This window comes from Monodon monoceros, unplaced genomic scaffold, assembly GCF_005190385.1.
Source record: "Monodon monoceros isolate NGI ecotype Baffin Bay Population unplaced genomic scaffold, NGI_Narwhal_1 Super_Scaffold_1, whole genome shotgun sequence".
In the NCBI taxonomy this organism is placed as follows: domain Eukaryota; kingdom Metazoa; phylum Chordata; class Mammalia; order Artiodactyla; family Monodontidae; genus Monodon; species Monodon monoceros.
The window spans coordinates 31,064,908-31,078,408 of NW_021703765.1; the positions used below are offsets into that span (position 1 = coordinate 31,064,908).

Here is a 13,501-nt window from a genome sequence, read left to right on the forward strand (position 1 = left end):
CACACACACAGAGTCCATAATCAGGCTCTAGTTTAAAATGAACCCAGTTGAAGAGGAGTAATGAATAACAATGGACCTCATCATCTGCCTGCCGTAACCGGGCAACAGCATAACGCCTCACTGTTGGATTGGTGTAATGAGAGGACAACAGCTCCAAGGAATCCTCTACATCCATTGGTTTCCATTTTCCCAGAAGTTCCAATGCCTGTTTGGCCTCCTGGGGTAGATCCCAATTAACACATTTCAAGAACTTCGTCAAAGCCTAAAATCAGAAAAGGTTTAAGAATTAGAAAGGGTCAAGGGTGACTAGGCAGAGCTCAGCTTGGACTTGATGGCAGAGTCACAAAGTCAACGATTGACTCCTTACATAAACACTTTGTTTAGTGTTCAGTATACACACAATCCTAGAAAAACACTGCAGAATGAGGAAAAAAAAATCATGTTCTTTGTAACTATGTTTTTTTCAGGTCAAACCACTATGAATTTTTAAATTTTCTTCAGCTTTTCTTCATTTTGCTTTTGTTATTTTAAAACACTGCAGACCTCAAGACAGGGAAATAGTTGATGCATGTCTCACGAACTCTGAGATACCTTAGAGAAAACCTTCATTTTACAACATTGACATGTGAGACATAAGAGATTGCAGCCAGTGAATGAGAGCCCAAAGTTAAGAAGGGCAGAACCCCACTCTTGAACACCTCCCAGAGTCAATGGTTTTCCTAGATACTCACATACAAGGACTCAAATGAAGTCAAATATGTATGTCTCTTTTACACAGAGAAGTAACTATTGGGGAATTAGTGTTTAATGGGGACAGAGTTTCAGTTTAGGAAGGTGAAAAATTCGGGAGATGGATGATGGTGAGAGTTGCACAACAATGTGAATGTACTTATTAGTGCCACTGAACTGTACAGTTAAATATGGTTAAAATAGTATGTTTTATATTATGTTATTTTTACCACAATTTAAAAAAACATTAAAAAAAAGACAAAAATTCCACAGTAACAATAATAAAAATAGATAAACACATAGAAGCTCCAGCTTCTGTATATATATTCTGATTCAGCTGGCTGTTTGCAGAATCATTCTGGAGGCTCACTTCTTTAGAAAGGTAGCGAAGTCTTCATAAGACTGTTGGGTAAGTAAACTACCTTTGAGCATATCATTAATGGCTGCATAACAATAAATGCTCTTTAAAGAAAGGTTTATACCTGTTTTCCATAAAAAGCAGTCCCTATTGCCAGATCTCCCTACTGGCAACACTTTCCTGGCTGATCCCAAGACATTTTCTTTTCTCTTCCTCTATGAATTCATCTCTTGAACAAAGATAACTTCAAAATTTTAAATTCCTGCTCTGCCCAATTAAAAATATTTTCATTAGTAAACTAATCAAGTTCTCAAAAATGTTCACTTGGACAATAAAACACAATTACTCGTTAGTATGACATAAAATGAATCTTCATTCCCATTCCCTAACTTACTCTTAATTTAACTAAATTAAGGAAAAAGGCACTATGGAGATGATCTAGTCCAGTGCTCAAATTTGTATATAATCTCAGTGAAGTGGCTTGCCCATCGTCTCAAAATGGTGACAGGCTAGACCCAGAATCTAAATCCACTGACCCCCAGCCTATGCATGTTACACCAGATGGCTCCTCCTTATCATTAAGGCACTGCATCTCCTACTTAGCTAGGCCCATGCCCCTTGGAGCCATTACTCCACCAACACTTATTTCCTAAATCTGTTGTAGGAAAAAAATGGGGTGCAAGAGGGGGGTCACGTCCCAGGTCTTGAGTGAGTCCCTGGGACTGGCCACCTAGTGAGGGTCCTTGGATTCGCACGGGAAAGAATTCAAGAGCCAAACACAGTAAAGTGAAAGCAGGTTTATTTAGAGATACACACTCCACAGAGAGTGGGCCGTCTGAGGAGAGTGGTCATGGGAGATACACGTTCCATAGACAGAACGCAGTCTGTCTCAAAAGGCAAGAGTGGCCCAGAAATGTGGGGGTGGTTAGTTTTTATGGGCTGGGTAATTTCATAGGCTAACGGGAGGGAGGATTATTCCAACTATTTTAGGGAAGGGGCAGAGATTTCCAGGAATTGGACCACTGCCCACTTTTTGGCCTTTTATGGCTGGCCTCAGAACTGTCATGGCGCCTGTGGGTGTGTCATTTAGCTAATGTATTACAATGAGTATATAATGAGGCTCAAGGTCTCCCGGAAGTCAAATCTTCTGCCATCTTGGGCCTATTAGGTTCTAACCAGTTTTTGTGGTATCCTGTTCTTAATGGTTGTATCATTCTTTTAATGGTTGTGCCCTGCCCACTTCCCTCCTGTCTCAAATCCATTCCCAATTCCGGTCAATTATTTCCTGGCAATATTTCCTGTTGTTCCCCTCAGATTGATTCTCACTATACCAAACATCTAGAGTTTGGCACAGCCTTCTAGCTAACAGCTTCAACACCAGTTTCTTTTCTAATCATTTCACAGACTGTCAGACACTCAAGCTGGAAGTGATTTTATTAGCACAAACTTCCACTGTCAGCAGAAATTTACCTTATGATATCTCTGACCAAAAGAGACCCAATATTTACCTAAGTAATTCCAGTGACTAATTTCCAAAGTACTCATTGTATTTAGACAGTGAAACCATTTTTGTTGTTTTTTAAACCTTGGCTTCTTTCTCAAAACATTCCTTGATACCTCTCACCACAATCCAAACCTGTGACTCTCATTAAGCTCTCATTGCCCCTCTATGCTTCAACCAAGCTAACCTATTTTGTAATGACTGTCTAACTTCCATCTACAAGGAGTTCCTTCCTTCCTTATACTCTTTGCCAAAACTTTAGTGTCATCTTCTTTAAGGCCAGCTTGTCAAAATCTCAACTTTTCCAGGCAGTTTTCAGCAACTTTCAGCTCTCCTTTTAGTAGCTGCCTCAGTTTTACTATCTTCATTTAAATGATGCTCTTCTAACTACCAAATGCTTTTCTGGGCATTCTTATGTCTACAACTGGAGTCTGCATCCCCCAAGGATAGCTATCCATTTCTTCTGCACCTCCTGCACACCATTTAGTGCAGTGCTCGCTCTCCATATAAAAACATGGACTGCCCTCCTAACTTATTCTATGCATTTATTTTTCACTTCCAAAATGTATTTCTAGACTGAATGTGGAAACAAAGCAATACTTCTTAAACAACTACAGTGAAAGCTTTGCCATTTCACAGTACATCAGTAGTCTTAATAGAAATGTGCAGGTATGCACTTATTATAAGCAAATCTTGCAGCAGGCCGATGTACTCAGTTCAGCAACCAAAACAATCTAACTCCCAGATTCTCAGATTTATAGATTTATTAGTAAGATTTACGGAATACACTGCTGCCAGGGAACTTAAGACACTGTACAAAGATTTCACAACTTGATAATGCTAAATGTTACAAATGTAAACAAGGAGATAATAGAATGAAGGAGGAAACAAGGAGAGTAATGAGAAAGAAAGGAAGTGTAACAATTTGAAGACAGCGATAATAATGATGATACTTAATCTCAGGTCTTTTAAAGATGATTTATTGACCTATGTAAAACAAAGGTACAGGATTCAAATGCAATTTTATCCCTAGAGCTTCCATAGATAGTATAGGCTTTAGACTAAGCCAAGGTGTTTGGGTTTAAATCTTAATTTCCAGCTCCATCAATTATTACTGTGTCACATAGAGCACATTATTTAACTTTTAAGTGATCTATCTCATAAGGTCGTGGTAAAAATTAAATAAGTTAATGAATATAAATGCTTAAAACAGGATATATATATATATAATAAATAGTTGATAAATGTTAATTATTTCAACTCTGATATTATTGTTGTTCTATTTTTGTTGTTGAGTCCAGCATCAAATGTTAACATTATTGTATGTATTACCATGTTTTATATTAATAGCAATAAATATTTTGGTAACCTCCTTTCTGATCTTAGAATCACTTCATTGTTATCTCCTACTTTTAGAATCATGATCACATTTCAGAGCTGAAAACACTGCATTTATCGTATATATTTCTAATATTAACTTCTACCAACTAAATTTTGGAAATTACTATAATGTAGTTAAAGGAAAACCTGTTCTACTCAAGACACTTCTGACATCAAATGTGTGGGTTGTCCACATGAACCAATTCCCTAATTCTCTGCAGACACTGAGTGTTCTACAATTTAACTGAATTCTGACACTCAGTGCAGATTGCAGAGGTTAAGGGGTTAGTCTCATAAGACTGCTTGCCATTTCAGATGCCAAGAGCAAACACTGGATTCTCAGGTACCCATACTTCAGCCCAGCTTGGCTACATATTGGGGGTTCCCATGACCCTTCCTCAGGCTCAATAATTTGCTATAATGGCACAAAGAATTCAGAGAAATATATTATAAAAGATATAAATGATATATCTTTTATTATAAAAGATATAATTTATTATAAAAGATATAAATGAATAACCAGGTGAAGAGGTACATTAGGCGAGGTCCGGAAGGGTCCCAAGCACAGGAGCTTCTGTCCCCATAGTTAGGAATGTGCCACCTTCCTGGCATATGGATGCATTCACCAACCCAGAAGCTCTATAGGTTTTCATAGAGATTCCATAATGTAGACACAATTGATTAAATCATTAGCCATTCTTGAGTTATTAATTCTATCCCCAGCCCCTTTACGATCTCTCCTCCTCCCTCCACAGAGGTCAAGGGTGGGGCTGAAAATTCCAAACCTCTAATCAGAGGTTTGGTTCTTTTGGCAATGAGCCCCGCTCTCCAAGAGTCACCTCATTACCATAAATACAGGTATAGTTGAAAGGGGCTTATTATGAAAAACAAAAGACACTCCTCTCATCCTTACTACTCATGAAATTCCTAGGGTTTTAGAAACTCTGTGCCAGGAACCAGAGATGAAGACCAAATATATGATTTCTTATTATATCACCATATCACAGCTATTCTAATATTTTAAATTCAAAACATTCAAAAATGAAATATCTCCTTACTCTGCCCCTTCCACTTGCCATATTTCCTTATTTCAGTCACTCAGGCCTAATTCTTGGGAATTACCTCCAAGTCATTTTACACATTATCCTCCCCTTCCTTTGCTCTCCAATACAGCTCTCAAAATCCATACATAAGCCTCCTAATTATGTCTCTTTTTTCATTCTCAGCTCTGCTCCAATCCACCTGGTTCATCTTCCTTAAAACATCACTTACTTAGACACATTCTGTTTGCTTTAGGGGTTTCCTATTGCCAGTGATATCCAACTCCGAACCACAGAATTCAAGGCTCATTACAATCTGATTCCACCTTTTCTATTTAAAGAATGTTTCATACAAACTTTTCTGTCTCCTGAACCTAGCACTCTGCCTTATTCATGCTTTTCTTTCCCATGAAAAATGATCATCAAATAAGAATGACCATCAAAGTTTGTTCAAACTTCAAGACCAGTCTTGGCTCTGTAAAACCTCCCTAATATCTTAGCACACTGATCTTGTTCTCCTTCACATCTCTACTATAGTAATTACCTAACTGTTTACTAATAAGATGGTGACCCTTTATCAGTTACTATCCTCTACTTCTCCATTTTGGTTTTCCCCAAAACAGTTTAATTTTAACAGTTTCCCCAAAACAGTTTTAATTTATATGAAATGTACAGGGACATAATACCTCGAAGCTCAGAGCCTTAAATAACTCTAGGCCAAGAGTTGATACCAAATGCTTGCTGAATTGAATTCATTTCTGCTATGGTTTGCCATCAACTTCTTGCCAGGAGGCACAAATATTATTGTCCTAATGTCACTGTCTCAGAAGCAGCCTCATAAGAGCATTCAGTGTGCATCACTATTACCTTCACCATTATGACTCTTCCTACTATTTTTGTTCCCTAAGCATAATGGAAAGGCATTAATATAACGGTTATTTTTTATTAACATTTTAATAAGAAAGGCCATTTACCATGTTAAAAGCTGAATTTTTTTTTAAAGTTGAATTTAAAAAGTTACAATAGTCACATTTTGAGTTCTGCAAAGATGAGTCACTTTCTATATGCTATGGACCACAAAATTAAAAATACTTCATAAATTCAACTGATATTGTTGGACAAACTTATTACTGTGAACTTTTCAGGTACAACATCAAGTCTAGACTAGAGGGCTTTTTATCCGAAATACTTAAGACAGGTCATTTAGAAAAAAATAGGTGGAAAGACCAAATTTATTATTATTTAAATTATTTATTTATTTAAATACAACTTTGTAAGAACCAATTTCCACCAACTTGTTTCCTGAGCACTGCTTTCTCTCTAGGAAATCTTTTCAGCCTTAGGGCTCAACTGTCAAATAACCTAAATCACAGTTCCTGAGAAACTGGCACTGAACAATTTCTTTTATAAATAAATTAAAGGACAATGGTACAGGAGTATTTATTTTCTACAAAACCCATTTTAAATTATTACAAAGATACAAATGTAGCTATTTTAATAATTCCTTTGGCCACTTCAAGACCAATATATATTTGGCTTTCTGAAAAGTGCTTCCTAAACAAAAAACAGTGTTCACTCTACTCTAGTGATCTTAAGAATCCTGTAATATGTCCTGAGAAGTGAAGTTTCATCACCTACCTTTCAAAAAGTTGAAATCAATTAGTTAAATGAAACTTGTCACACACTTTATATCACTTGAGCATTTTTTCTTTTACACATATCTAGAAGTAATTGAATTTCAGTGGGAAGTGACAACTTGGTAAAACAAAGTTTTCCTTGGAAGCCTTTCTATCTAAGGGAGTTCTGCTTTGTAAATCTATTCTATGCTTCTTGAACCTATACATTCTAACAAGTTTAATTCAATATCTTACTGCGTATTTTTAGACAGCACTGTGCTGCATTCAAGATGCAATTTCTGTGACCAAGGTTATTCATTTAATAGAGTATCACGATACTAACTCAATCTTTTTTATAAAACACAAAAATCATAAACCTGTGCTTCTGCTGATGAATCTTTCCTTCTTTGCAGGGATGAAGAGAATAACACTCAAAAGCTATAGCAAATTTAAAATTCCTCTCTCATTCTTGTTATAGATATAAAAGAGAATGGATATGATTCATCTACAAAGAATTTCCCAAGGCATCAATAAAAGATAAAGAAGAAAAGCTGAAGAGTTAAAGTGAGCTGTAACTGGATTTTTATCTTTACTTTAGAGACTAAAGGAAATACAATTGTTTCAGAAAAACAAGTTAACAAAGTAGCTAAAGACAATCTCATAAGATTGTAAACATTCATTCATTCTCACATAATTATATACCTGACAGATATTAATTTTCCTGATGCTTCTCTGTTTTGCCCACAATGCATTTCAGAATTCCTGGTACGGCATGCATGATGGTATTTTCTGTATAATCCTCTTTTCTATGACTACCTTCTCTACTAACTCATAAATGTGAGCCTATCAAGAAGCAGCATTTATAAGCTTTGATTCTGCACAGGTTCCTTAATCTCTCTAAGACTCAGGTTTCCTCATCTGTAGAATAGTAACAATAATACCTATATTGTGGGGTTGTTGTGGGATACCAAATATCCCTGACACACAGTGGTTGCTTAATAAATGCTGGTCATTATTATTATTATACCTTAACAGTCTTTGAACCTATGTTCTAAGAATTTACTGACTATTTTATGAACTAGAAGAGACTTAACGTTCACTATAATTTAATGGACATATTAAATAAGAGGAAACTAAAGCAGTCAAAAAGCTTCTTTGTGACAATAAATAGTAATAAATAGTAAGCCTCAAAACTAAGTCTCTACACTCAAGTCTAGTGCTTCATCCCAATTCTCCCTCTCCAGAAACTTTATCTACTCCATAGTTTCATTATGGAAAGCAAACGTCTAGTTCTGACCTAGCCTCTATCCTCATGCCAAGCTGGATGCCATTCCACCAACTCAATTTACCATTTCAAATTACATTTCTCATATTCTCTCTCTAGCCACATCTCCTCCAGAATTCTATAGTTCTTTAAATAACATAAATCTTTTGCCGGCCACCCAGGCTCAAAGAGGTGAGAAGAATGAAGATAAAGTGAGTCAACATTTACTCTGCACCTACTATGCATTAAGTACTCAACCAGGTTATTCATTTGTATTATCTCACCTGTGAAGGAGAGTTGTCATAATTAGAAAAACGAGGAAACAAACCTTCCAAAGCAACTTGCCTCACCTTACCCAGTAAGAATAAGTTGTAGTGCTGGAAACTGAGCCCAAGTCTCTCTGACTTAACCCATTCAGACATTGTCTATACATCAACAAATAGGTACATGTGTCTTTGTGTTTTAAATTTTTTAAAAATGGAGTAACAATATATATTACTCTATAAACCTTTCTTTTTTCAAGTTTGACAATAAGTCTGTATTTCTATGGCAGTTTTACTTCATTTTGCTCATTAGCAACAAAGTTTATAGATAATTTGATATATGAAAATACTCAAGAAACTCACTTTTTCTTGATTAGTAAGATAATATCTAAACTTCCATACAAGATCTTGTTCTTCATATGTAAGTTGCTTGGTTGGTGGATAACTCACAATAATCTACAACAAAGAAAAAAAAAAACTACTTTTGTCAAATAAAAAAAATCTTCCTATATATTTCCATTTCATTTAAAATTTTTCATTTGTTTAAATATATCTATAATTGAACTATTATAGAAGCAAGGAGAATATACATGCAGCCAAGTAAGACTTAAATTTGCTGTATTTATCAGTTCAAAAAGTATATTAGAGTATAAGAGGAGAAAAAGATAAGATAAAAAAAAGTCAAGTTCCATATTAAAAAAAGAAGTATGTAATTGCAGAGCTAACTTACTTCAACCAAAGACACAACAAATCCAAATAACAAAAGCTCCCCCCCACCACCAAACTACTGCATGCAAGATAGTCTCAAGGATTGTACAACACAGGGAATAGAGACAATAATTTGTAATAAACTGCAAATGGAAAGTAACCCTTAAAAATTGTATAAAACATTTTTAAAAAAATAAAAATGAGGGGAAAAGTCCCCTCCCCCCAACACACACACACAAGGAAAAGAAAATTAAAAAAAAACACCCAAATGATAAACATTTCTCTTGTTAAGTCAGCAGAAGCTCAGGCAATGTATCTTAGGGCCAGTTTCTAAGAACACTATATCAAGAAAGCATATACTATTTGCAGTTCTGTCTCTAGGGCTAATATATTTCCTGAAAGCCCCCAAATGATATAAAACTACAGAAATGTGAAGTTGTTGAAATTACACAGGGTTCATTAACCTGTGTCTGAATCACTTTTAAGTGATGTACTATCGCATCAGTTGCAACCAAAATACCCACTTAATTATTTTTAAATTAATATTTTATAAATTCTCTTACATTCAGTTGATCTCTTGTGGTAGCATTAGGCTTGAGATCGTGGTCAGAAGGTCCACTTCTTAAACTCCGGGCAAGTTTGTGGTGTTTGCTCTCAACTAAATTTTCCTATAAATTATTTAAGAATATTAAGCAACAATGTAAATTTCACCAGTAAGCAGTTTCAACAGCCACTTAGAAATAGAAAAGTAAATAGTTACTTATTTAAGACCAGTTTATAATATTTAACATTTTATTCCTGTTACAACTTTAGTCTCCTATGTATCTTGTGGTGATAGGGAAAGTAAGCATAACTTATGGTTCACCAGGCGCACTTGAGCATGCCATTCCAGTTTCTTGTTCTAACTCTCCATTGTATTCAAGGTTTTATACCCTCTACCCACTCAAATGTTACCTTCACTCCAAAATCTCCCCTGGCAACTCAGATTAAAGCACTCCCGCTTCCTATGAGCTACTAGTGACTTCGTGATATAATTGTATTATCATCTTAGAGTTTAACTGCCAGTAGTAACTGAGGGCAGGGACAATGAATGACCAAAATGCTTAACTATTTTACCTATGGCCAAAATCATTAGTTTTGAACATACTGTCTTTGCTTAAGAGACTTTATTTTATTCACTTTTTCATGTGTGAATTGTCTGTTCATGTTTTTTTCCTAATTTGGCTTTTTGGTCCTTTATTCTTCTGTTTTTAAGAGTTCTTTACATATTAGATATTCAGTTCTTTGTCTGTGATGTATGTCACAACGAGTTTCTCCCAGTTTGTCAATTGTCTTTTGACTTAACAGTGTTTTTGCCATGCAAATTTTTTAACATAGTCAAATTTATCAATCATTTCTTTTGTTGCTTCTGGATTTTGACTCAACGTTAGAAAGTCATTCCCTACACTGACAGTAAAGTACTAGTAAGGTTTCATTTTATAATATTTAAATCCCTGATTCATTTGAAGTTTTTCCTTATGTATGGTGTGATGTGTGGATTTGATTTAATTTCATCTTTTTCCAAATGGCTCATTCCCCAACACTATGCTCCAGTGATGAAATGCCACCTTCGTCAATTTACATATGTACTTGGATCTATTTCTGGGATTTTTAGCCAGTTCTACCAGTCCATTTGCATATATACATGTACTACTAACTGTAACTGTAGAGTCTGTTTTATTGTCTGATACAGTGATATACCAGCTTAGTGGCACTCAATGTTTGTTAAAATATATTCCTCTGTTTAGTTAATACTAAGGGCTACAAATTAAAATTTTTTAACATGGGGGTAAGGAGGGTAGCTTTTTGTCTTAATTTTTTGTTTTGTTTTTCCTTGATTGCATTTAAAACTTAAAAATTGTTGACAGAGGTCCTAGATCTTTGTTTTTTAATTACAGCATCCATAACATTAAACCTGTAATTGTTGACGAGCGTTTTCTTTAGGAAAAAATACACTAAATATACAGACATCTCATTTACCTGACATTTTGGTAGGAGTTAATATGGTCCCAGTATGACAAAACTTGAATACTCTCAACCATTTTGAAGGTAACCATTAGTGTGTTTCAAATATCCAGAATGCAAAATACAATTTGATTTTATAATGAAAATTCAGTGTCAATTTTATTTTTATTTTTTAACGTTTCTATTGGAGTATAATTGCTTTACAATGGTGTGTTAGTTTCTGCTTTATAACAAAGTGAATCAGCTATACATATACATATATCCCCATATCTCTTCCCTCTTGCATCTCCCTCCCTCCCACCCTCCCTATCCCACCCTTCTAGCTGGTCACAAAGCACCGAGCTAATCTCCCTGTGCCATGCGACTGCTTCCCACTAGCTATCCATTTTACATTTGGGAGTGTACATATGTCCATATATATATTACAACTCTCTCACTTTGTCCCAGCATACCCTTCCCCCTCCCCGTGTCCTCAAGTCCATTCTCTAGTAGGTCTGCATCTTTATTCCCGTCTTGCCCCTAGGTTCTTCATGACCATTTTTTCTTTTTTTTTTTAGATTCCATATATATGGGTTAGCATACGGTATTTGTTTTTCTCTTTCTGACTTACTTCACTCTGTATGACGGACTCTAGGTCCATCCACCTCGCTAAAAATAACTCAGTGTCGTTTCTTTTTATGGCTGAGTAAATTCCATTGTATATATGTGCCACAACTTCTTTATCCATTCAGCTGTCGATGGACACTTAGGATGCTTCCATGTCCTGGCTATTGTAAATACAGCTGCAATGAACATTGTGGTACATGCCTATTTTTGAATTATGGTTTTCTCAGGGTACATGCCCAGTAGTGGGACTGCTGGGTCGTATGGTAGTTTTATTTTTAGTTGTTTTAAGGAACCTCCATACTGTTCTCCATAGTGTCTGTATCAATTTACATTCCCACCAACAGTGTATGAGGGTTCCCTTTTCTCCACACCCTCTCCAGCATTTACTGTTTGTAGATTTCTTGATGGTGGCCATTCTGACCGGTGTGAGATGATATCTCATTGTAGTTTTGATTTGCATTTCTCTAATGATTAATGATGTTGAACATTCTTTCATGTGTTTGTTGACAATCTGTATATCTTCTTTGGAGAAATGTCTATTTAGGTCGTCTGCCCAATTTTGGATTGCGCTATTTGTTTTCTTGATATTGAGCTGCATGAGCTGCTTGTAAATTTTGGAGATTAATCCTTTGTTGGTTGCTTCATTTGCAAATATTTTCTCCCATTCTGAGGGTTGTCTTTTGGTCTTGTTTATGGTTTCCTTTGCTGTGCAAAAGCTTTGAAGTTTCATTAGGTCCCATTTGTTTATTTTTGTTTTTATTTCCATTTCTCTAGCAGGTCAAAAAGGATCTTGCTCTGATTTATGCCACAGAGTGTTCTGCCTATGTTTTCCTCTACGAGTTTGATAGTGTCTGGCCTTACATTTAGGTCTTTAATCCATTTTGAGGTTATTTTTGTGTATGGTGTTAGGGAGTGTTCTAATTTCATTCTTTTACATGTAGCTGTCCAGTTTTCCCAGCACCACTTATTGAAGAGGCTGTCTTTTCTCCCTTATATATTCTTGCCTCCTTTATCAAAGGTAAGGTGACCATATGTGCGTGGGTTTATCTCTGGTCTTTCTATCCTGTTCCATTGATCTATATTTCTGTCTTTGTGCCAGTACCATACTGTCTTGATTACTGTAACTTTGTAGTATAGTCTGAAGTCTGGGAGCCTGATTCCTCCAGCTCCGTTTTTCTTTCTCAAGATTGCTTTGGCTATTCGGGGTCTTTTTTGTTTCCATACAAATTGTGAAATTTTTTGTTCTAGTTCTGTGAAAAATGCCAGTGATAGTTTGATAGGGATTGCATTGAATCTGGAGATTGCTTTGGGTAGTATAGTCATTTTCACAATGTTGATTCTTCCAATCCACGGTGTCAATTTTAGATCTGTTAACTTTATTTTATTATGCTAGGCATAGGATCTGTGAAGGTACTTAGGTGTTTGCTTCTAAGATTCCCGAGTGACCTTTGTTTTCTAACTTTTTATTCGCTTCACCCCCTATTTCTTCCTTTGATGTTAGGCTATCAGCCATTACTTCCTGCTCTAATGAACTGTATTTACTCCAGTCATCATGTTTTCATCTTCCCATGTACTACTTTTTATCTACTTTGTTCTGATTAGGAAGGTAATTAATCTAATTAGAAATGTATAAAATAAGGAGAAAATAGTTCAGAGTGATATAAATGAATTCTAAGTGTAAATATCACAGTATCTATTATGTTGCTATAAGGATTTTTTGCCTGGAACTTTCTAAATCTGAAGTCATCAAATTAAATCTCTGCTGCAAAGTAGGAATTCTTCCTCTTCCTTATTCCTGAGAGCTATCATCTCAACAATCCAATGCAGTATATCAAAATCCTCCAAGACACCATAATCCAAATTGAATAGTTCTAGTAGCTACAATAATCTTCCCTGTTTTTCAACAAAATCAGTCTCCCTAAAATTTCCATCCATTAATCTTAGTGTTATCTTCTGGTATAAATAAATTTCCGTTCTGTTATGATGACAATCTTTCAAATACTTGTTACCCCAAGTCCTTCAAGACTGCATT

The 13,501-nt window shown here is 35.6% G+C and overlaps 1 protein-coding gene across 3 annotated transcripts in view; it reads right to left on the reverse strand.

Moving 5' to 3' along the window:
* Window positions 1-13,501, reverse strand: part of PIK3C3 (phosphatidylinositol 3-kinase catalytic subunit type 3) — a 154,629-nt gene that overhangs the window by 84,580 nt on the left and 56,548 nt on the right. For all 3 annotated transcript variants that reach the window (XR_003793238.1, XM_029221215.1, XM_029221225.1), the window contains exons 8-10: window positions 9,423-9,527; window positions 8,515-8,607; window positions 77-262 (exon numbers count right to left, since the gene is read on the reverse strand). Coding sequence is in view for 2 of the 3 variants with exons in the window: in XM_029221215.1 (XP_029077048.1) it covers window positions 77-262; window positions 8,515-8,607; window positions 9,423-9,527 (384 nt within the window). In the remaining variant the exon portion in view is untranslated. The remainder of the gene's footprint in view (window positions 1-76; window positions 263-8,514; window positions 8,608-9,422; window positions 9,528-13,501) is intronic.